The sequence below is a fragment of the Haematobia irritans genome, chromosome 1 (genome assembly GCF_050003625.1).
Source record: "Haematobia irritans isolate KBUSLIRL chromosome 1, ASM5000362v1, whole genome shotgun sequence".
Lineage (NCBI taxonomy): Eukaryota > Metazoa > Arthropoda > Insecta > Diptera > Muscidae > Haematobia > Haematobia irritans.
In genome coordinates, this window is record NC_134397.1 from 99,968,901 (window position 1) to 99,995,199 (window position 26,299).

Below are 26,299 nucleotides of genomic sequence, written 5' to 3' on the forward strand. Positions count from 1 at the left end.
GTAAAATCAAAATCATCTATGTGAGACTTTAAACCCTCAATACTGATAGCATCATAATTCTTGTACTCGATGCATGTAAATGTGAGGTAAATGTGAGGCATGGTGAGATAGAGATGGAACAGAAGTCTGGCCAGTGAATAACAATCTGTTAAAATCACTTATAAGAAAAAAAAAAAGGATGTAGAGTTGTGGGAAGGGTCCCAGTGTGTCGGAATCGAGTTATGGACAATAGATAGTCCATATCTACTACATACTGACCTAACATCAGACGCAGCACTAACATTAAACAGGTTCATGTTAAAATCGCCCATAACTATATTTTACAACCAAGCCGAAATGACTTTCTTTAAAGTGAAAGAAAACAGTTAACGACACAAAAATATAGATATAATAAAGAACAATACAAATCCTTTAACGCAATACAGTCCATCGTCTTAACTTGTACTTACGGCAAACAATTCTATTAAAAATGGTGTATCTATTCAACAAGAGGCATATACCTGTTGGCCGAGTAAATTAGTTTTGATACTCTGCATCCTTCCACAAATAAGAGCAACACAAAGGTTTAGTCAAGCACAATACCCAAGCATTTATTTTGTATTCAATGTTATTGACATAATTTTTCGATACTAAATAATATTGTCCATAGTATGCGAATAATTGCTTCTATCGTTTTTTAAGAATTGATACATAAAGCATTGCTAATGGTCCACACACACCATCTGTTCCAACTATGCGTTAATATTGGCTGCCAACAGCTGTATAGTCAGGGTCTCCATAAATGTGCTTTTAGTCTAGCCGATATATATCTGGCGATAAGGGCCTAGGTTTAAACTTTTTCATCCTCTGGAAGTAAACATTCGTCAATTCTCAATTTAAACACATTGGCGCTTTGAATTATACCCCAAAATTTTTTTGGAAACTGATGTAAGATCTATTCAACTCCTTTTAGATGTTGCGCTCTTTTTAGGGTATGAAGTGTCGAAAGATCGACTATTCCAAATGTAGAAAAAGATGAAAATTTTAAAGTAACAATATATAAAATTTTTGAAAAAGTTGAAAAATCCACTCTTTGACTATAATTACGGTCCGTATTATCGACACGCTCATGTTGGCTGATTGCACTATTATATTTTTCCAATTATATGCTATTGAATGATCCTGAGCCGCAAGCCAACTTATTTGCTGAATTTTTTAAAATCACATTTTCTCGAATCATTCCTCTTTGTTCTTGATCCTACCATAGGATACCTATCACCCTTCAAGATGTTTATCCTTTTATTGACATTGGTTCACTATATTTTCAGATGGAATTTCTAAATATCTTTGAGGATATATTAATGGCCTTCTATAAATATTATTGTGTGCTTTTGATTTCAGGTAAATTTGACTGAACAATTAAATAACGTCAAAAAAGATGGGGAGACCATATACATGAATGAATCCATACCGTCAAAAAATGAATATGTTACAAGTAATGACAATTACGGATCTTCTACAATACACATGAGTGAAACACTTAAACCAAAATTTTCTTTTCCATCGGAGAAATTTAATCACTGCAAAACTATAGAAATGGAAATTTCAATGGAAATGGCCGGCAAAGAGAATATACCACCTACAGAAACAAGCATTGAAAAAGAGTCAAAATTATTCATAGAAAAAATAAATAAATTAACAGCACTTCAAACCTCTGAAGACATTTTTACTGGATGCGATGAAAAGTTTAAAAATATTAATACTGGCTCGAACGGTGATCAGCATTCAACAATAAAATCAAATGAAATTGTGGGAAAATTCACGAATAATTGTAACCAAGAGCCTAAAAAATCAATTATGTTCGGAGAGAACATCAAAGATGGGTCTGTTCCTGTCATTACTGATCCATGTTTAGATATGTCGCATAAAAATAATCGTCATCCCAAATTAGTGGTTCGTAAAATTTGCACTCCTATTACGGGCCAAGCGAAATCGAATCTGATTCAGCGGTATAAATCTAAACAGGAAAATAACGAAAATTATAAAAATATATGCACTCCTGTTATCAACTCAAACAAAAGCACTTTGGATTTTTCAATAAACAGCTCTATATTACTAGATTGTTCATCATCCCCTTTAATACCAGCCGAGTATAAATTGTACAATATCAAGCAATTCAATGATGAGCTTGAAGGAGGAAAAATACAACTGTTTCCTAGAACTCCAAACACAGATCGAAAACCAAAAGAGGTTTCATGTTCACGTTTGTCTAAACAAAGAAAAACCTTGTTTTTTGAAGATGAAATCGCAACTGATCATAATACTTCAAACAACCATAACAATTCTACCGTGCCCTATTCTAGCGAATTCTCCGTCTTTAAAGAAGGGAATGATCGAAGAATTAATATGAAATGCCGATTTTCCCAAGCTGATGATCTTTTGTTGGATAACACAAGTTTTCTGGCAAAAGCAAGAATTGGCGATGAAACAAATTCTCGCAATAGTACTCGAAGAGATTTTACTAAAAATCACGACGAAACGTATAATGAAGTACAAATTGGGTAAGATTGTATTCTTCAAATATTAATTTTTAAGCTTTTTTTGTCAAATACTCATGTATACCATAGCTATCATTATCCGATCTGAAATATATTGTTCGTCTTTAAAACGAGCTTTTGAGAAATGCTTTCTTCTTTATTAACTGCTAACAAAAATCCGTCGGGAATTTTTTGCTTTTTCTTCACAGTCTATTGTAAATTTCCCGGCACAAACCTATTGTTTATAGTTTATAGTTTTTGTATACAAATTGCATTGCATTGCATTGCAGAAAAATAAACAGTTTATATTTTCAGAAATCGGAAAAAAGTGTTCTCACATGTCAGTCAGAACAGCTGACATTGTGGGAGGTTTGAAGAATGTGTGTTGTGTGGTGTTGGGTGCGGTGAGACCCAAATTTCATGTCGGAAAAGAGTTTCTCCAGTAATCCACTGCGTCTGGCACATGTGGCTCATATTAGTCTTTGTATAATCATATTGAACGGATTCCTGTACTTTTTCCAATCAGATCAAATTTGGCGGTAATATGGTCTTAGAAGTACGATCAGACAACTTGGAACGGATGTAGCTACATATGTTCGCATAGAAACAAAGCTCGCTAAACAAATTTATTGAACTTTTTAAAAAGCATTTAATATTTTTAATGAGTAATGGAGGTATTACTGTTGATATGAGGGAAGTAATAAAATAAAAACTTGTTCTTTCATGGAACAAAGGCATACATTATTAGGGTGGAGTGGCGTAATTACAGATTGCTTTATGTTAATAAATGAAAAATGAATTTTATTGTCATGCTATTTGAAAACTATTCCGAAAATGAATTTTGAAGTTCCCCTTTGAAGTTTCCCTTTAACCGGGATCCCGGGAAATTCGAAAAAAATTCCCGCTTTCCCGGGAAAGGAAAAAGTCCGGGAAAAAGGAAACCCTAGTAGTGAGATACATCTATTATTTGTTGATTTTAGAAATTGGATTCTTTGTAGATTTATTATAGATTTGGTAAATCCAATTCAAATTCAAAAGCTAAAAAAAAACAATCTATACACCTTATAATGGTGTATGTCAATAGTTCGTTAAACCATCGGAAAAGCGTATAAAATATTGTTTCCGCTTTGGAAACGCTGTTAAATAAAATCAAGACACCGAAGAATATATTATGTTTAATAGTGTGATTTTATTTAAGTTTGTTTTATACAAGGTTTTAAATGTAATTCTTATTATAACCTTTTTAATTGTCTACGTAACAACAAGTGAGTGATCCCTCCCGGAAAAGGAGCCATTTTTTATATTGGCTGCAGTTAGCTCAACAGCTGATGTTACACAGATGTAATTGTATCCTAATTACTCTAGCGTATCGGCTTACACTATACATATTAATCATTACACTTCGGTCGACCTGACCATACAATCGACCTCGATTGTCAGTCCTTATTCAAAAAATCATCTTCTAGAAATTTATAGTCTTCATAAACACTAGTGTTGCTTTCAGACTCCATATCATCATCACTTAGATCATTACTTGGCTCCAACCATTTTTTAGACGAGAAGAATCCACAATTGCAACATAAGGTATTTGTGTAATTTGACAATTCTCAATGTCAGAGATTTCATAACGTTCGTTGCCCAATTGCTTCTGGATTACGTAGGGGCCTCGGTATTTAGGGATGAGTTTCTTGTTTGCACCCGGTGAGTTATCAATGTTGGTCAAAACTACCAAATCTCCGACACTAAAAGTTTTTGGAGCCTTATGATGTTTATTGAATTGCTCTAAATTGTACGCTTGGGACTTCTTTATAGCTTCTGATGCCTCATTTCTAATAATATCAATATCTGTACGCTCCCTACAATATTCCTGGACATGTTCCGCGAATTCATATACTATATGGCCCCTTTCTTCGACTCCGAATAATAGTTTGCTAGGGGAGTGGCCGGTGGAACTGTTAACCGTATTGTTAATGGCGAATTCTACCTGCGGAAGTTTCTCAGCCCAGTCAATATGTCCATCCGCCTCCGACAACTTAGCTAGCATGACCTTTATCACCCGGTTCACTCTCTCAACTTGGCCATTTGATTTTGGCGAAGCCACCGACGTCTTCACATGAGTTATATTCCGGCTACTTAAAAATCTGGAGAATTCATCTCGGGCGGCTATACGCATCAAAATACTTCTTAAGAGCATTGCTTGCCTCTCTTGAATTGGTGGAGTTAACCGCATACAATTTGGTAAATTTCGTAAAGCTATCCACGACTGCTAGAATGTGTCTCCATTTGGAACCTGTCAGTGGCAAAGGACCAAAATGGTCGATATGCAATGTATCTTCTCTATATTATACAAATTCCTCAGGTTCCTGCATGTGGGAGGCGAATAATAAATACATTTCAAACAAATCCGTATAAAACGTGCCAATTTAACCCTCATATCAGGAAACCAATAATGCTTACGCAGCTGTTTCAAGCATTTCTCTATTCCGGAATGACCGAATTTCTCATGAGTAATCCTCATAATATTCTCCTCAATTTCCTTCGGAACCCATAACAATCTGCGTCCATCTTTTCCTAGACGGAAAACTAGCCCATTTTCCAAAACATGACACCACCTCTTCCGCCTCTAATCTATCCCGCATATCCCTTATCCTCTATCCCGCATAATCTATCCCGCATATCCCTTATCTCTATTCTGAGTTATTTGTATATTAAAGTCAACATCTCCACCATCAACAATAGCCATAACAGGGGACCTACTTAAGGCATCCACGTGAGCCAATAACTCCCCCTGCGATGCCGTATGCTATACTCAAAATTCTCAAGCTCGGGAGCCCACCTTGCTATCACCGGGTTAATTAGCCTCTTACTTAGTGTCAGGGCCATTGAATTACAATCAGTCACGATTGTGAAAGAAATTCCCTCTAAATATATACGAAACCTCCTAAGGGCATAAATGATTGCCAGAGTCTCGAGTTCGAAACTGTGATACCTGGATTCTGCAGCTGATGTGCATTTGGAATAATATGCCACCGGATGAAATTTGCCGTCATCCTGCCTCTGCATCAGAACTGAACCAAAACCCATTGCACTAGCGTCCGTGTGTAGTTCAGTTTCGCGTGTCGGATTATATACCGCCAAGACTGGCGCTTTACCTATAGAAGCCCACCTCACATTCATCAGTCCACGTAAATTCCTTATTTCGCAAATTTGTCAATGGCCTCGCCTTACAGGAGAAGTCAAATACGAATCGTCTACAAAAGAAAAAAAATTGACTCATACACCTCTCGAGCTCGCTATGGTCCGTTGGGACAGGGTAATTTCGAATAGCCCTCTTCATTAACTCGATAACCCAGGTAATCTAACTCCCGGTAAGCACTTACTCATATTCAGGCTCAGGCCTGCTTCCTTCAGTACACGAAGAACATCAGCTAGAATAAGCACGTGCTCCTCAAAAGTCTCCGTAGCTGTGCTTATATCATCTAGATAGACCACTATCTTTCCACTTTCAATAAATTTCCTCAAAACCATATTGATAAAGCGCTGAAAAACTGCACCTGCGTTCTTCAGGCCGAAAGGCATATGACAATATTCAAATTGCCCCAATGGCGTCTCAAAAGCAGTATAGAATCCTCATGGACGGGAATCTGATAAAAACTACTCTCCAAATCAAGTGTCGAAAAGAATTTCTTGTTCCCCAAGTAATCTAATACCTCATTCACATTACACTTCCAAAATCTACGTTAACTAGATTTCAACTGTCATTTGCCTTATAAAAAAGGGATTTCAAATCTACTTTTAGTAGATTTCGAGCCTAATGTGAATGAGCAGTCTTCAATAATAGGCAATAGATAATTGTCCACCGTGGTGCAATGGTTAGCATGCACGCCTTGCATACACAAGGTCGTGGGTTCGATTCCTGCTTCGACCGAACACCAAAAAGTTTTCCAGCGGTGGATTATCCCACCTCAGTAATGCTGGTGACATTTCTGAGGGTTTCAAACCTTCTCTAAGTGGTTTCACTGCAATGTGGAACGCCTTTCGGACTCGGCTATAAAAAGGAGGTCCCTTGTCATTGAGCTTAACATGGGCAGCACTCAGTGATAAGAGAGAAGTTCACCAATGTGGTATAACAATCGACTGAATAGTCTAAGTGAGCCTGATACATCGGGCTGCCACCTAACCTAACCATAACTGTCCTTCAATGTGATTTTATTGAGAGATCGGTAGTCTATACACATCCTAAATTCACCAATTTTCTTCTTCACCAACACAACCGGAGAAGAGTAATGAGAATCACTCGGGCGAATAATCCCTTTTTGAAGTAGTTCCTCAAGTTTCGACTTTACCTCAACACGTTCCCGGTACGAAAGTCGCCGCGGAGCACAATAGACCGGCTCATCGTTCACCAATCTTATTCTCATAGAATAGTCCAGAGCCCTCCTTCGAACCTGTGTACTGTAATAACTCTCCTCCATAGTTTTCCTAACCATACCTGATTCCACGAGACCTAGCCTGACATCGACATCTACCTCTTCTTCAGCCTCAAGCGCACAAATAGTCTGCAACAGCTCCAAACACTCTTTATTCTCATTCACAATTTCTAATGTACTAATATCGTCGTCTTCAGAAACAATTGTGCTAACTTGGTGCAACATTTCTACTCTCTTCAGAACATCATTCGCATTAACATGATTCGACTTAACTTTGATTTCTCTCTCATTATTTATATCAAATGGTAATATTTGTTTACTTTCTATCAAAAATGGAACACACGATCTTCGAATAAAACTAACGGGGCTACCGGTATCAAAGAGAGAAAATAATTTTATTAAATCAGTGTGCCTACCTCGTCTAATGAAATCAACACTTACCGTCTGGAATGCATCGAACGTCTCTTCTAGGCTGTTTACTATAGCGACGGCTATCTTCCCTTCTTGGGGCAATTTTGGTGGTAGTGACCAACCTCAGCACTATAAAAACACGAACTCATGAGTCGCTTTGGTTTTTCACACTGGCTTTGATAGTGTCCAAACTGTGAGCAATTACAGCAATGAACTTCTGCCATGTTGACAACACTTTTCTCATTGGCAGCAGTTTTCGTCTTGTTACCAGCAACTTTCCTGGATGTTGAGGATTGGGCAGCTTAGCGGCACTAACCCGCACTTGATGACGTCTTTGTTCGTAACGGTCCATTCTCTTGAGTAGCTCGTCCACTGTACAAGCCCCAAACAGACATGTTATGGCATTGGATGAATCAGGTATACCATCGATTATAAAATCAATAAGCTCCTGCTCATCAATGTCAGATTTAGCAGCGATTGATTGCATAGGCACCACATATGTTAGTTTCAAGGTACGGACTCGTAGCTGTCTATAAACTTGCTGTCTCGACACTGACCTATTAAAAACTTTCAGCAAGCCTGCTTTGAGATAACTATAATTCACCAGGCCTAGATTGTTGACATAAGTTTTTGCAGTTCCATCTATTCGCCGTCTAATGGCAACACATTTTTCTTTCTCCGAGTAACCACAGATATTCGCAAAATCTTCGAATTGCAAGAACCATTTTGCAATATCAAAATAACTATCGCCATCAAAAACTGGGACTGCTGCATCCAACTCAGCCAGGTCGATGCGGCGATGATACTCTGCTGTGCGTCCAGATTCTTCCAGGTCGCGTATTTGCTGCCGGAGTTTCAGTATCTCCAACCGAGCTCTCAATTGTTGTATTTCTTGAGACGCATCCCAATAAACACAAACGTTTGAAAAATGCTACATTTCAACAATTTTTCAAACATTTTTTCAAAGGATTAGGGTAATATTCAAGTTGAGAAATTGTTGAGAAAATCGCGTTCTCAACAAAAAACAGACATTACCCTCAAAAGTGAAATTCAACACATTAGCAATAATATCTCAAGTGTTATCCTCAAATTGAAATGCATCGCTACTCAATAATTTGTCAAACAATTTTCGATGCGAGTCAAATTCAAAATTAACATCGTTGCAAATACTTTTCAACCTGAATTTGTATGAATGATATCCCCACTTCAAATTGAAAGTCAAAGCCAAAAGTCTATGCATTTTGTATAATTTATTCATTTTCATCAAAATAAAATATATAATAATACACTACACTACATAATACACTACAATACCAATTGATATATAATAATCTTATTAAACATATCAACAAATAAGAACAAAAAAAAAAAAAAACAAACAACAAAACTTTAAATATCTTAAACATTATTAGTAAACACTTTTGCATTGATAATTCGATTTCCTTCCTATTGGTTCCTTCCTTTTATTAACATTAGGGGCCATTTTAAATTTGGAACGTACTGGACCGCTTGTTAGAATTGATTTCCCGCAGAAGGAATTCACAAAATATCCATTTTAAACTGATAATAGCATATGAATTAAACTGACGATGTGATGCACATTTTCATCCAGAAGTTGTTGATTTCAACAATTTGTCGTTTTTAACAATTTTAATTGGTTGCACTTGTAACGTTTCTGGAAACTTTTTCTTGTCGATAAGCCACTCATTTTTCATTGGTCAGCTTCTTATTGTTTGCAAGAATGTAGCATCCAAAGATTTTAGTTTTCTGGAAAGAGATTTAAATTTAGTGACTTCTTTAAAGTGTTGATTTAATTTTTCATATTGACGTACCAATTACTATAAACTATTTGAAGCAGTTCCAGTTAATTGCCCACCATTTTTTCATTGGTCAGCTTTTTAATGTTTTCAAGAACGTAGAATCCATAATTTTAGTTTTCTGCAAAGAGATATACATTTAGTGACTTCCTTAAAGTTTTATTTCATTTTTTATTTTCACTTACCTATTTTTATAAACTATTTGGTTATTTGCTTAAATTTTCCATTTTTTTATTTGTTGCAATTGACCACGAACTTTGTTGCACAAATAAGTATTGAAAACCACATGGTTTTTTCGTTGCATTTTAGGGTAGTGTTTTGTCAAAGTTTTCTCATATTATCTTCAACACCTTTTCAAAGATTTCGTCAACAGTTTGGCAAATTGGAAGTAATTCGCAAACAATTTGAAGATGTATTGAAGATGAGCTATTCCAAGTCAAGTTGAATTTATGTTGAAAATTATATTTACCCTCAAACTGAAAAGTTGTTGCATTTGAAAAACGCTCATCCTGTGTTTATTGGGATTATTTGATTGCTCGCCATCGATATTAACTGTTGGCGTTGTTGCAGCTATTATAGAGCGATCTGCTGCTTGACTACCCCGGAGTTTACCGTGTCATCCCTGTACATAACAGCATCAGACACTACCTCCTGTTCTTTAGCATTAGCGGCATTAGCTCGGGCGGCAGTTGCAGTTGCCTCAAGTCTGTCAGCGTTGCTGGACATCATTTACACTAACGGCAGTATTGTTCGTTGCAGCAGTATTTATAGGCTTCTCAACATTAGATTGATCTCCAGCAGGCTCCCCATCTACATCAGTTGGAACGTCTTGTTCGTCAGCTTCCTCAGATATCAGTGCAGCATATAGTGAACGTAGTTGAGATAAGGTGGCAGTTTCTGGAAACATGACTCCTGCCTTTTCTAAGGCTGCTAGCATTACATGTCGGCTTGGTCTCAAGTCCATTTCAACCGACTTAATCCTTATATTTCACAGGAATCCGTTGGTTATATACCAAAAGCTTAATTAGAACTCAAAAGGCGTACCCCACACCTGATATTTTATTAGTGTGATTTTATTTGAGTTTGTTTTATACAAGGTTTTAAATGTAATTCTTATTATAACCCTTTTTAATTGTCTACGTAACAAGTGAGTGATCCCTCCCGGAAAAGGAGCCATTTTTTATATTGGCTGCAGTTAGCTCAACAGCTGATGTTACACAGATGTAATTGTCTCCTAATTACTCTAGCGTATTGGCTTACATTTCTATACATATTAATTATTACATACGCATCATTTTTCAATCCCACGGCGGTCGGTTCTCTGTACCGGATTGACCCGATGGGTCCAACTGATCGGCCAGCGGCTGTCATATCAGTGTACGTGTAGTTTCGTCCGAGAAGGCGAACCTTCTCCGTTTGGTTTTGGTCCGAGCCGGGATAAAGCAGAACCCCGGACCACGGTACTGTTCGGTCTGCCGAAACCAAATTCACCATCGTTCGGTTTCGGTGAGGTGTAACCGGTGCTCGGAATGGGTGCACTTCCGGAATTGTTCCGGCCTAACATCGCTACGGGAGTATAGTCATACTGACTACGTGGCAGGATGCTGTGCCAGTAATAGTAGCAGTGGGTCATCAGACTATGCGACCCCCCGACATCTCCCGCACAACAATATTCTCCGCCGCAGCATTTAACACCGAATATTGTTGTACCAGTTCCGGAAAGTGCATCATTTTTGCAATTTAATTGCAATGGGCTCTGAGGTAAGATTAGCGAAATAGAAGATTTTATGAATCGGAAGAGGATCAAAGTCGCGACGATCCAAGAGACAAAGCCAAATGAGACCTGTAGCTTGCGCCATTGTGATGGGTACAATGTGCTGCGTAAGGATCGCACTTGGAATCGAGATGGTGGCCTGGCTTTCATATTACACCGTGTAGTATAGGCCTATCCCACTTGTGCTAGACACTAGTGACCCCTACATGGATTGTATGGGGGTAGCAGTCAAGTCTTGGCTGCCGAGATAGAGCTATACAATGTGTATATACGGTCGGTGGGTAGCTGTGCTCCAGGTTATAGCCCAAAAATTGAGTGGCTGTTGTGCGGGCATAACACATCGGTTCTAGGAGACTTTAATGCCCACCACGAACTTTGGCTTTCTCTCCTGGGTAATGACCAGAGAGGCATAGCTTTGGCAGAGCAGATAGATGACTCCACATTTTGCGCGGTGAACGAAGAGGCCCCCACGAGAATTATGGGTGATTGCAGCAGTTCGCCAGATTTATCCTTAGCCTCGCCTGGTCTCATAAATGACGTTTCCTGGCAACCCGTCATTTCATTGGGTTCAGACCACCTCCCCATAATTCTCACTATTAACCGACCCACGGATTTCATAACCTCTGAACTCTGGACGTTCATAAACCAAAAGAAAGCCAACAGAGAATATACAGATAGCCGCTTCAGTGAGCTGCCGCCCACTCTCATGTTCATGTTGCCCAGAGGGCGTTCCGGGATATCAACGCAGCAGCCGCTCGCTTCATTCCAGCTGGTCGAATTGCCCAAGTGAGGCCTAACTTCCCAGCTGAAGCGGCGGGACTCGCAGACGAGCGTGATGTACGCCGTCGTGCTAATCCTGCTGACCGTAGAATCGGGGAACTGAATCTAGAGATTAGTAAGATAGTCGACGAGCACAAGCGGAACACATAGTTAGAGCACCCGAAGCAATGTAACCTAGGCACAGGAACAGGTAAATTGTGGTCAACAGTGAGAGCCCTCTCAAACCCCGCTACAAGGGATGATGAGATTTCAGTAACCTTTGGCGACGCGACTGTGACTGATCCGAAGAGATGCGCCAAATACTTCAACCGACAGTTTGTCGAGCATCCCGAGAGTGATAGAGCGAAAAGGAGAGCCACTCGTCGCATACGTGGTCTCCGAGCCGATGACACACCACAATTTACCGCAGCCGAAGTTACCAATGTCATCAACAGCGCGAAACTATCCAAGGCGCTGGGCCCCGACGGAATTTCAATGCTAATGCTGAAGCACCTTGTTCTTGGAATCTCTCATTATACCCGATGTCTGGAAGATGGGAAGGGTGATTGCACTACTAAAGCCAGGCAAAGATTCGAGTAAAGGTGAATCGTACATACCGATATCCCTTCTCTCGCCAGTAGCCAAGACACTTGAGGCCCTACTTGTGGAGAATTTTCTAGCTGCCCACCATCAACATGGATTCCGTAAGGTACATAGTACGACGACAGCCTTACATGGCATTTCGACACATATCAATAGGGGACTTAATCAGCCCAAGCCGTGTCATAGGGCGGTCCTCGTGGCGCTTGACCTATCGAAAGCATTCGATACGGTCAATCATGCCACATTATCCGAGGACATCGAGAATACGATCATGCCGGCAGGAACGAAACGTTGGGTTCTGAATTATATGTGTGGACGCCAGTCGTACGTGGAATTCAGGGAAAAACATTAGAGTTAAACAGGGAGTTCCCCAGGGTGGGGTGATATCTCCGGCACTATCTAACCTCTACCTGTCCTCGATTCCACCCCCTCCTGACGGCGTCGAGATTGTATCATATGCGGACGACTGTACGATCATGGCATCCGGGCTCATTGCTGATGACATTTGCGATCGTTTAAACGTCTACTTTGCTGATCTTACCTGTTATGTCACTGCTGGAAATCTGAGGATATCTGCCACCAAATCCTCAGCCACACTGTTTACTACATGGACGGCGGAAGTGCGTAGGGAGTTGAATGTTAGAGCCGATGGCGAAATAATTCCGACAGTAAACTACCCCAAGATACTCGGGGTAACATTCGACAGCCTTTCCAGGCCATCTGCCCATGCCACTGCAATATGTAATAAGATCCGCGGTAGAAACAAGGTCCTCAAGTCACTTGCCGGCAGTATTTGGGGTGCGGACAAAGAAACCTTGTTAACTACTTATAAGGCAATTGGCCGGTCAGTGGTAAACTATGCAGCTCTAGATCAAGCAGCGTACCAGGAGTCCGTCCACCGACCATAGCACCGGAGGAAAGAGACCTCCCACGGCAGACTAGGTTAGTTTCAGCCTAATTAAGATCAGGCAAGTGCAGCCGCCTCAATTCCTACTTATCAGTAATTGATAGCAGCGTAGCTGACGTATTTCCAATTTGCAACCAAGGGCCACACGACACGCGTCATCCTTTCTCTTGCCCTGCTAAACCAATCCGACTTACCACCAGATCACTCTGGACGCACCCCACCTTAGCCGCAGAGTTTCTCGATCTGGGCACAAGCTGAAGTACCAGAGCGTATAACATAAAAATGGATGAAATCACAATAAACTGTTCCAACAACAACAACATGTATAATTTTTTTGGGGTTGTAAAAACTCCTTTCCCCATAGTGTATGAAGCTTTCACAAAAAGGTTAAAGTGGCACCCCGATTAAGTTTCGGGCTCACTTAGACTATTCAGTCCATTGTGATATCACATTCAATAAAAGTACCTATTTATATATGGGCTCTTCTAGTTTTAACCACTGAACCTTCTCTATTATTTTCTTTTGTTGAACCAACCAGATTGTTCCAAAAACATTAACAGACTGCTTAAGTTAACGTTTTCCAGGTCCGCCAGTAATTTAAAGCTATATGCCCCTAAAATTCGCTTACGTCTTACACAAAATGCAGGCCACTCACACAAGAGGTGTTTAATTGATTCCTTTTCCTCCGCGTCATGAAAGCTCATACAGTAGCCATTATACTTCGCACCAATAGTTTTTGCAAATTCGCCTATCAGGCAGCGACCCGTTATAGCATATATCAGAAGTGATATCTGACGTCTTGAGAACACTAGCATATATAGTGTGCGGTTCAAGTTTAAATAGGGCCATATTTGATTGGTGTCGTTATAACCCTTTCAATTTTCCCATCGAACATTTGTCATCATGACAGCCTTCTCACGCAGTAAGGGCTTGCAGGTAGCCAAAGACATACCAACAGATTCTAGTTCCTCTGGAATGGAGAGATTTGCGGCAGTCGATGGCCGTTTTCGAGTTAAGGAACACCGAGTCCAAGGATTTTATTGCAGGTTGACTGTCTGAGTATATATTAATGCCAACAATTTTTGGAACATTACTTCTCAGCCAATTCGACACCTCTCTTATTGCTAATATTTCAGCCTAAAAAACACTACAGCGATTAGGTAATCTTTTCGCTATTCGAAGTTCCAGATCTTTAGAATATTCTCCGAAACCCACTTGTCCATCCAATTTGGAGCCATCAGGGTAGAAATCTATATATCTTTTATTCCCCGGGGTCTGTGTACACCACGCCTCACTGTTTTGCCTTTTTGCGCGAGAACAAAGTTGCTGTGGTTTTTCTCACTCTTTTTTTCATTATTAAGCCTAAAGTTCAGCTTCCTGTCCAGAATAACGCCAAGGTATTTTGCACACTCACCAAACGGAATTTCAATACCCCATAAGAATATGGGCTTAACAGTGGGAATTTTGCGATCTTTGCAGTACATGACTAATTCTGTCTTTGCAGGTTTTCTCTTAGACCATTCTCTTTCGCCCATTTCTCAATCATCCGGAGGGCTCTCTGTATAACATCTCTGATTGTGGATGGGAATTTTCGCCTGACTGCTAGCGCCACATCGTCTGCGTATGCCACCACTTGTGCCCTTTCTTTTTTTAGGGAAACCAGAAGGTTGTTTATGGCAACATTCCAAAGAAGAGGTGATAGAACTCCTCCTTTGTATGTTCACATACCTTTGTATGTTTGCTTGTCCGAAATACGTCTCCTCATTAGCAGTTCGTCTAGCAGCCTAAATATACCTGGATCAACATTCAGAGTTGTCAGCAGGGTTGCCATTTTGGTCCGATGGGACCAAAATTGGTCCAAAAAATTATTAAATTTTAAATTTGCTCCGACGGTCGGACCAAATGGAATTTGGTTGATTTTGGTCCATGTTCGTCAAATCGGTAATTTTTCAAAATTTTTAAAATTTTGACAAAATTTTCTATACAAATAAAATGTTGACAAAAATTTCTATAGAAATAAAATTTTTGCAAAATTTTCTATACAAATAAAATGTGGACAAAATTTTGACAAAATCGTCTATAGAAATAAAATTTTGACAAAATTTTCTATAAATTAATAAATAAAATTTTATCAATTATTTCTATAGAAATAAAATTTTAACAAAATTTTCTAGAAGAAATTTTGACAAAATTTTCTATAGAAATAAAATTTTGACAAAATTTTCTAAAGAAATAAAATTTTAACAAAATTTTCTAAACAAATAAAATTTTAACAAAATTTTCTATAGAAAAAAATGTTGAAAAAATTTTCTATAGAAAAAAATTTTGACAAAATTTTCTAAAGAAATAAAATTTTAACAAAATTTTCAATAGAAATAAAAATTTTAATAGAAATAAATAGAAATAAAAATTTTAATAGAAATAAAATTTTGCTATCGAAGTAAAATTGTAACTTTTAAATTATGTTAATTTAATTTGGAAAAAATGGTCCGCTGGTACGAATTTTGGTCCAGTTTTGGTAAAATGTTGGTCCAAAATAAAAATTCATTGTGGCAACGCTCGTTGTCAGTGCATTTAATATAGAGCTGACTAATTCTGTCTTTGCAGGTTTTCTCTTAGACCATTCTCTTTCGCCCATTTCTCAATCATCCGGAGGGCTCTCCCATCCACATCTCTGATTGTGGATGGGAATTTTCCCCTGACTGCTAGCGTCACATCATCTGCGTATGCCACCACTTTTATCCTTTCTTTTTCTAGGGAAACCAGAAGGTTGTTTATAGCAACATTCCAAAGAAGAGGTGATAGAACTCCTCCTTGGGGAGTGCCTCTGTTCTCATACCTTTGTATGTTTGCTTGTCCTAGTGTGGCTGAAATACGTCTCTTTGTTAGAAGTTCGTCTAACAGCCTATGTATATCTGGATCAACATTCAGAGTTGTCAGTCCATTTAAAATCGAGCTCGGATGGATGTTGTTGAACGTCCCTTCGATGTCTAGAAACGCCACGATTGTGTATTCTTTGGCAGATAGTGAGCTTTCAATAAATCTGACTAGTTCATGTAATGCGGTCTCAGTAGACCTGCCCTTCGAGTATGCATGCTGTCGTTTCGAGAGCAAACTTGAATCGACGCTAGTTCTAAGATAAATATCTATCATCCTCTCCAGAGTCTTAAGTAGGAATGAGGATAAGCTGATTGGTCGGCAATCCTTCGCACTCGAGTGAGAGGCTTTTCCCGCTTTAGGTATGAAAACGACTTTTGTTTCCCTCCACTTTCCTGGTATATATGCTAAGTTTATACATCCTATATATATCGCCGACAACTAGGGGATGATTCTGTAAGTCACTGCTTGTAACTCCGCCGGAGTAATTCCATCAGGGCCGGGGGATTTGAATGGTCAAAATCTATTTAACGCCCATTTTGTTCTAGATTCCGATACAATTTCCTCGATAGGAAACGGGCGCTGAGCCTTTGTGGCACCGCCAGAACATGGTTCGACCGTCTGATTTGTGTAAATGTGTGTCCAATAGTACCTCCAGCGTCTCCTCACTGGACGTTGTCCAATTGCCCTCCGATGTTTTAATGAAACCTGGAGCGGAGTTAGTGGATGCTAGTACCTTCCGTAGTATGGAAGCCTCGGACGTATTTTCAATACTGCTGCAGTAAACATTCCAAGAGTTATGCTGAGCCTTTCTCAGTTCTCGCTTGTATTCTTTCAGATTCTTCTTGTAAGCGTCCCAATTAGGGATGCCAGATTTTGAAGAGGCAAAAAGAGCACATTCAGCTTATAAAAAGAGCACATACGAAAAGAATAGAGCACACTTTTTCAAATAAAAGAAAAACATTTAATTCCAATTTATTGAAATATAATTCATTTAAACATAGCAAAAAGTTCATACCATAAACATAAAATAACCCACTTTCAACTCAAGCTAATTTTCTTACAATACTGTATGTAATTTTTTGGTGTTTTTGTGAAAAACGTTATTGAAGAAGTTTGTTTACATTTAGAACAGAATACAAAGTGAAGAAGCAACATCTTATACGACTCAGATATATAAAGTAAAACACTATTTAATTAGAAAATAACGGCTAGGAAAATCTATTAGTGCGACATTTACGTATTTTCAGTTTACTTTTACCATTTATTGAATCGCGTTTGATTAATATTTGTTGTGATGCAAAAAAAGAGCACTTTTGCGTGCTCTTTTGGCCTGTCTTGTTTTAAGAGCACATTTTGTAAAAAAGAGCACATGTGCTCTTTAAAAGAGCACGTCTGACATCCCTAGTCCCAATCCTCAGGAGCTCTGGTGGACTTTGCTTTGTTAAAGAGCTTCCTGCAGGATTTCCTCATATTACTTAACTCCGTAGACCACCATATTACTTAACTCCGTAGGGCATGCAGCTTTCAGTGAGAGTTGAAGGCCTTAGTAATCCTCTCCACTGCGTGTTCGATATCTTGCACAGTGCTCATATTTGTCTCTGGTATTTCCGGTATCATCATATTGAACGATTCCCTATACCTATTCCAAACAGCTTTCCTAACATTTGTCGGAAATATGATCTTGGTGGTATGAACATCTAATTTGAAACTGATGTAGCGATGATCTGAGAAGCTATGTTCACCTAAAACCTGCCAATCAGATATCATTTCATTCAGTTGCGAGGCCAAGGTGATGTCCAAAATCTCTTGCCTGTTTTTGGTGACAAAGGTTGGGGCATCTGCCTTATTGCAAACTACCAAATTAGTACGCAAAATAAACTGTAGGAGTGGTTGGGTTAGGTTAGGTTAAAGTGGCAGCCCGATTAAGATTCAGGCTCACTTAGACTATTCAGTCCATTGTGATACCACATTAACTAAAAGTACCTATTACATATGGGCACTTCTAGTTTTAACCGCTGAACCTTCTTGATTATTTTTCTTTGTTGAACCAACCAGATTGTTCCAAAAACATTAGCAGACTGCTTAAGTTAACGTTTTCCAGATCCGCCAGTAATCTGAAGCTATATGCTCCTAAAAGTTGCTTGCGCTTTACACAAAATGCAGGACACTCACACAAGAGGTGTTTAATTGATTCTTTTTCCTCCGCATCATGACAGCTCATACAATAGTCATTATACTTCGCGCCAATAGTTTTTGCAAAATCGCCTATCAGGCAGCGACCCGTTATAGCAGATATCAGGAGTCATATCTGACGTCTCGAGAACATTAGCATATCTAGTGTGCGGTTTAAGTTGAAATGGGGCCATATTTGCTTGGTGTCGTTACAACCCTTGCAATTCTCCCATCGAACATTTGCCATCCTAACAGCCTTCTCACGCAGCATGAGCTTGCAGGTAGCTAGGGGCATACCAACAAATTCCAGTTCCCCTGGAATATGTAAGGTAGTCCCTAGCCTTGCCAACTCATCCGCTTCGCAGTTCCCCGGTATGTTCCTATGGCCAGGCACCCATATTAGGTGAATATTGTACTGCTCAGCCATCTCATTGAGAGATTTGCGGCAGTCGATGGCCGTTTTCGAGTTGAGGAACACAGAGTCCAAGGATTTTATTGCAGGTTGACTGTCTGAGTATATATTAATGCCAATATTTGTTGGAACATTACTTCTCAGCCAATTCGCCACCTCTCTTATTGCTAATATTTCAGCCTGAAAAACACTACAGTGATTAGGTAATCTTTTCGCTATTCGAATTTCCAGATCTTTAGAATATACTCCGAACCCCACTTGTCCATTCAATTTGGAGCCATCAGTATAGAAATCTATATATCTTTTATTCCCCGGGGTCTGTGTACACCACGCCTCACTGTTGGGAATTAGAGTTTCAAACTTTTTGTCGAAAAGTGGTTTTGCCAGGGTATAATCCACTACGTTAGGCACATCTGGCATTATTTTGAGGACCGAACTATGACCGTACATTTTTTCCGACCACAGCGATAGCTCGCGCAACCGCACAGCCGTTGTTGCAGCTGACTGTTTGGCCAAAATGTCTAAAGGCAATAGATGTAGCATGACATTAAGGGAGTCTGTTCCTGTCTTACTAAATGCGCCTGAGATACATAAGCTCGCCATACGCTGAACTTTATCTAAACAAGTCGGTTTCTGAAGTGCCGGCCACCAGACTACAACACCATATAGCATTATAGGTCTAACTACTGCAGTGTATAGCCAATGCACAATTTTTGGTTTTAGTCCCCACTTTTTCCCTATTGCCTTTTTGCACGAGTACAAAGCTACCGTGGCTTTTCTCGCCCTCTCTTCAATATTAAGCCTAAAATTCAGCTTCCTGTCCAAAATAACGCCAAGGTATTTTGCACACTCACCAAAGGGAATTTCAGTACCCCCTAAGGAAATGGGCCTAACCGTGGGAGTTTTACGATCTTTGCAGTACATGACTAGTTCTGTCTTTGCTGGATTTACACCAAGACCATTATCTTTCGCCCATTTCTCAGTCATCCGGAGAGCTCTCTGTATAATATCTCTGATTGTGGATGGGAATTTTCCCCTGACTGCTAGCGCCACATCATCTGCGTATGCCACCACTTTTATCCTTTCTTTTTCTAGGGAAACCAGAAGGTTGTTTATAGCAACATTCCAAAGAAGAGGTGATAGAACTCCTCCTTGGGGAGTGCCTCTGTTCACATACCTTTGTATGTTTGCTTGCCCTAGTGTGGCTGAAATACGTCTCTTTATTCGAAGTTCGTCTAACAGCCTAAGTATACCTGGATCAACATTCAGAGTTGTCAGTCCATTTAATATCGAGCTCGGATGGACATTATTGAACGCCCCTTCGATGTCTAGAAACGCCACGATTGTGTATTCTTTGACAGATAGTGAGCTTTCAATAAAGCTGACTAGTTCATGCAATGCGGTCTCAGTAGACCTGCCCTTCGAGTATGCATGCTGTCGTTTCGAGAGCAAACTTGAATCCACGCTATTTCTAAGATAAAGGGTGATTTGTTAAGAGCTTGATAACTTTTTTTAAAAAAAAAACGCATAAAATTTGCAAAATCTCATCGGTTCTTTATTTGAAACGTTAGATTGGTCCATGACATTTACTTTTTGAAGATAATTTCATTTAAATGTTGACCGCGGCTGCGTCTTAGGTGGTCCATTCGGAAAGTCCAATTTTGGGCAACTTTTTCGAGCATTTCGGCCGGAATAGCCCGAATTTCTTCGGAAATGTTGTCTTCCAAAGCTGGAATAGTTGCTGGCTTATTTCTGTAGACTTAAGACTTGACGTAGCCCCACAAAAAATAGTCTAAAGGCGTCAAATCGCATGATCTTGGTGGCCAACTTACCGGTCCATTTCTTGAGATGAATTGTTCTCCGAAGTTTTCCCTCAAAATGGCCATAGAATCGCGAGCTGTGTGGCATGTAGCGCCATCTTGTTGAAACCACATGTCAACCAAGTTCAGTTCTTCCATTTTTGGCAACAAAAAGTTTGTTAGCATCGAACGATAGCGATCGCCATTCACCGTAACGTTGCGTCCAACAGCATCTTTGAAAAAATACGGTCCAATGATTCCACCAGCGTACAAACCACACCAAACAGTGCATTTTTCGGGATGCATGGGCAGTTCTTGAACGGCTTCTGGTTGCTCTTCACTCCAAATGCGGCAATTTTGCTTATTTACGTAGCCATTCAACCAGAAATGAGCCTCATCGCTGAACAAAATTTGTCGATAAAAAAGCGGATTTTCTGCCAACTTTTCTAGGGCCCATTCACTGAAAATTCGACGTTGTGGCTCGTTAGTAAGTCTATTCATGATGAAATGTCAAAGCATACTGAGCATCTTTCTCTTTGACACCATGTCTGAAATCCCACGTGATCTGTCAAATACTAATGCATGAAAATCCTAACCTCAAAAGAATCACCCTTTACATGTCTATCATCCTCTCCAGGGTCTTAAGTAGGAATGAGGATAAGCTGATTGGTCGGAAATCCTTCGCACTCGAGTGAGAGGCTTTTCCTGCTTTAGGTATGAAGACGACTTTTGTTTCCCTCCACTTTTCTGGAATATATGCTAAGTTTACACATCGTTTATATATCACCGTCAACCAGGGGATAACTCTTTCAGCCACTGCCTGTAACTCCGCCGGAGTAATTCCATCAGGTCCGGGGGATTTGAATGGTCCAAAGCTATTTAAAGCCCATTTTATTCTAGATTCCGACACAATTTCCTCGATAGGAAATGATCGCTGAGCCTCTGTTACACCGCCGGAACATGGTTCAACCGTCTGATTTCCAGGGAAGTGTGTGTCCAAAAGTACCTCCAACGTCGCCTCACTGGACGTTGTCCAATTTCCCTCCGATGTTTTAATGAAACCTGGAGCGGTGTTAGTGGATGCTAGTACCTTCCGTAGTCTGGAAGCCTCTGACGTATTCTCAATACTGCTACAGTAATCATCCCAAGAGTTTTGTTGAGACCTTCTCAGTTCTCGTTTATATTCTCTCAGATTCATCTTGTAAGTGTCCCAATCCTCCGGAGCTCTTGTGGACTTTGCTTTGTTAAAGAGCTTCCTGCAGGATTTCCTCATATTACTTAATTCCGTAGACCACCATGGTGGTCGATGTTTCCCCCTTGGCTTTCCTCTAGGGCAAGCAGCTTTCAGTGAAATGTTGAAGGCCGTAGTAATCCGCTCCACTGCGTGTTCGATATCTTGCACAGTGCTCATATTTGTCTCCGGCATTTCCGGTATCATCGAATTGAACGATTCCCTATACCTATTCCAATCAGCTTTCCTAACATTTGGCGGAAATATGGTCTTTGAAGTACGAACAGCCAATCTGAAACTGATGTAGCGATGATCTGAGAAGCTATGTTCCCTCAAAACTTGCCACTCAGATATCTTATCATTCAGTTCCGGAGAGGTCAACGTTACGTCCAAAACCTCTTGTCTGTTCCTGGTGACGAAGGTTGGTGCATCTCCCTTATTGCAAACTACCAGGTTAGTACGCAAAATAAACTCTATTAGCGACTCTCCCCTTGCATTAGTATCACTACTTCCCCAAATACTATGATGTGCATTTGCATCGCATCCCATAATGAGTTTTGTCTTTGTTTTTAGTGACTCCTCAACTAAGGTCTTAACGGCACAGGGTGGCATCTCCCTATCATGTCCCATGTAGACCGAAGATACCCAATATTTGCATGTGGATATCTCTAGACTGGCTACGACAGTGTCTGCATTGCTCAATGAAGGAAGCAGAAACAAGTTTAGTTCGTTTTTAGCAATTATACATGCTCGATTTATATCGGTACCGGTATTATGCAAAAGTTTGAAACCCGGAGTGCTTAATTCACAGATCTTGTTCTTATATATGTATGGTTCTTGAATAAGAACTATATCTATGTCTCCTTTCATCAGGAGAACTTTTAAGGCAGCACAAGCGGCCTTACAATGGTGAAGATTTATCTGGAGGAACCGTAGAACCATCCAAATTTTCAACCACCGTCACATCAGCCGCTTCAATTGAGTCATCAAGGGCTTCCTCTTCACAGATCTCGGTGACTCTCGCAACAATCCGCGGTTCAGTTTTGGTGAGGCTTGAGCCTGTAGAAACTTCCCGCATATGATTTTCGCCATAGTCTGTAGGTTTTATGTCTCCTTCGGCTTCGCTAGGAGATTTTTTCACTGCTGACTCTACCGGAGGCTTGTCCGTTTCTGTATCCTTTGGCTGATCGCTTTTGTATACCTTCATATGGATATCATGAAAGCCATAACTTACGCGTCCTTGGGTCTGGGCTAGATGTGGCAGCGACTCTATGTTTAATATAAACACCGCATGTCGTCTTGGTCCATCCACCTCATCCAAACGACCAACCTTCCAATCGGCGGTTGGAAGATCTGGGTTACATTCTTTTAGTCTCTCTAGTATTGACTCAGGATCAGGAGGGTTTGCCGGTATCCATGCATGTGCTCTAGGTTTAGCCGGTATGTCTTTTTTATCGACTAACTCCAAAGCGGCTCCTTCCCAAACTTCACCAATTAGCATCAATGCAGCTTTAAAGCAATCCATAGACCTCTAGTCTGCAAAAGCTATTAACTTATATCGTCCTTGATACCATCCAGCATCTTGCCGTCGAGGACTTGGTCCGGGAAACTTTTTTCGCACCTCTGAGTAGACACCAGACATCGCGTTCTCAATTTCCCCCCATTTTTGCCTTGGAATCATACCGTCCAATGCTCCTTTATTAATAATAGCCATCACAAGGCTGTCTTTTGCAACTGAGGCAAACGATCTTTGATCCCGTTTAGAGGATGGCAGCTCATCCGGTGATCGTTCCCTTTTTCCAGCTTCAAGAATTCCTTGAGCCCATTTTAAGGAATCGCTTTGCTTAGCCGACAACGTGCTTGGGTCGACTGATCCTAATTTCTTTAGGATAAACAAAGCATTTCTTCGTTCCTTGAATCTCTTTCGAGAGGGATTGCCTCCTTTTGATGTCGTCACCTTAGAAAAGGTTCGACTTGCCAAAGTGTCACCGCCAGTCGACCCGTCTACAGGTCGACTAATTGGGCCTGACTCTTGGTCGATGCCGAAATTTATAACTTCAGTCGTTACCCGTCCACTGGGCCCTGAAGTTAGCAACCCAGTGGATGACTTTGAATTTCGCTGCATGGTGGTTTATTATTTCCACCACACGTGAAATTCGTAATAAGTACTTATTACGATGAAATACTCCGCTATTAAAAAAACACGTCCGTTCAGTTCGACGGTTGAAGAACAATTAATCTAAACATGCATGCCGTCCTGGTCCATCCACTTCATCCAAACGGCCAACCTTCCAATCAGCTGTTGGAAGATCTGGATTGCATCGTTTCAGTCTATTTAAAATAGATTGAGGGTCAGAAGCAGCGTTGCCAGAATTGTTTCACCAAAAACCGCTAGATTTGCCCAAAAAAATAGCTAAAAAAGCTAAAAAATGCTAAAAAAAAATAGCTAGAAAAAAAGCTAAATTTTTTTGTATCAAAAGTCACATTTGTGATTGAAATTTAACAAACTTAAAGGCTTTATTTCACTTACAATGCGTATTATTTTCATTTTAATTTCACTTCTGTGAGACTGTAACAATATCTAAGGCATTTAGCTCTGTTTGCGTATTCGATACATTTTGATTACTATCACAATTTTTTTCTGGAAGTCCTTCGTTTTGTGGGAGCTACCTTCCCAACACCTCTATTTTATTTACTTGTTATTTTAAAATATTAAATGATCTAAGCATGCTTTGGATTTGGTAAAAAAAATGATTTGTCATTTTTTTAAATAAAATTTTAGTTTGGTTTTGAAATTGTGAAAAATTCGAAATACATTACTTTTATTTAAATTGTAGAAAATATCTATAGTTTACATTTCCCAGTAAAAACATTTTCCTTTTCTTCATGAGCTATCAAAGTGCTTTAAAAACGTGCTAATGCCAACTTAAATTTCCAAATTCAGACTCGACTTCAAGTAGAAATTATTGTATATATACGTTTTTAAAATAAAGTGTTGAAAAACATCTCTTTTTGAACGCTATTTTGGTTTGTGGTTAAGATGCAAAAACTCCTCACATTTAAAGACTATTTCATTAATTCTTCCTTCTTTCATGAAAACATACCCATTTTTAAGTTGAATCACTTAATTATAAGGACAAAACGACTTTATCGTCTTTTGGACAAGGAAAACAGTTTATATAAAAGAAATTCACAAATGCTATTATAACCAAAATTCGCGTTCGTATTTTTTCAGTGCACAAAGCTATTCACATCTACTATTTTAATTTAGTAATATCGTAATAACTTTAGAATATTATAATAACATAAAAAGGATAAACGAGTCAAATGATAATATTCCCAATAATTTACTGACAGTTTATCTAACAAATTTGTATGGTAATAGTAGATGTAAAGTTTACGATAACTTTTATGTATATAATGAAAAAACTTTACAAGGTGTATTTGCTACAAGAATGCCCGCATAATGGCTGGACTCATTATTAATGTTTCAACTGAGCTTTGAAATATGTGGAAACCCTTATACTTGCAGCAAGGCTTAGATAAAAACGCCGATTTATCCATATTTCAATAGAAACATGTCGAAAATAAAAAAGCCAAAAATAGCTAAAAGGGTCATGAAAAAAAGCCAGAAAAAAAGCTAAAAGCTAAATGCATTTTTTTTCCGCTAAACGTCTTCAAAAAAGCCAAATCTAGCGTGAAAAAAGCTAAATTGGCTACGCTGGTCAGAAGGGTTTGCAGGTATCCACGCATGTGCTCTAGGTCTAGCCCGGTATGTCTTTCTTCTCGACTAACTCTAGAGCAGCAGGGAGCCACCGTGGTGCAATGGTTAGCATGCCCGCCTTGCATACACAAGGTCGTGGGTTCGATTCCTGCTACGACCGAACACCAAAAAGTTTTTCAGCGGTGGATTATCCCACCTCAGTAATAATGGTGACATTTCTGAGGGTTTCAAAGCTTCTCTAAGTGGTTTCACTGGAATGTGGAACGCCGTTCGGACTCGGCTATAAAAAGGAGGTCCCTTGTCATTGAGCTTAACATGGAATCGGGCAGCACTCAGTGATAAGAGAGTTCACCACTGTGGTATCACAATGGACTGAATAGTCTAAGTGAGCCTGATACATCGTGCTGCCACATAACCTAACCTAACCTAACCTAACTCTAGAGCAGCTCCTACCAAAACTTCACCAATTGGTATCAGAGCAGCTTTAAAACATTCTATAGACCTCTGGTCCTCAAATGCGACTAGCTTAAATCGTCCTCGATACCAACCAGCAGCTCCTTCCCAAACTTCACCAATTAGTATCAGAGCAGCTTTAAAACATTCTATAGATCTCTGGTCCTCAAATGCGACTAGCTTAAATCGTCCTTGATACCAACCAGCCTCTTGGTGTCGAGGATCTGGACCGGGAAACTATTCCAGCACCTGTGAGTAGACGACAGACAGAGCATTCTCAATTTCCCCCATTTTTGCTTTGGAACCATACCGTCCAATGCTCCTTTATTAATGATAGCCATCACAAGGCTGTCTTTAGCAACTGAGGCAAACGATCTTTGATCCCTTTTGGAGGATGGCAGCTCATCCGGT

At 39.7% G+C, this 26,299-nt stretch overlaps 1 protein-coding gene and 1 long non-coding RNA gene across 4 annotated transcripts in view; one reads left to right on the forward strand and one right to left on the reverse strand.

Moving 5' to 3' along the window:
- Spc105R (Spc105-related) overlaps positions 1-26,299 on the forward strand; it is a 78,293-nt gene that overhangs the window by 2,624 nt on the left and 49,370 nt on the right. For all 3 annotated transcript variants that reach the window (XM_075291256.1, XM_075291257.1, XM_075291258.1), the window contains exon 4: positions 1,381-2,540. In XM_075291256.1, coding sequence (XP_075147371.1) covers positions 1,381-2,540 — 1,160 coding nt within the window. The remainder of the gene's footprint in view (positions 1-1,380; positions 2,541-26,299) is intronic.
- On the reverse strand, positions 565-1,172 carry LOC142221503 (uncharacterized). Its single transcript, XR_012718071.1, has 2 exons — positions 904-1,172; positions 565-846 (listed from the first exon to the last, which is right to left on the reverse strand). It is a non-coding gene; the product is annotated as an uncharacterized LOC142221503 (long non-coding RNA).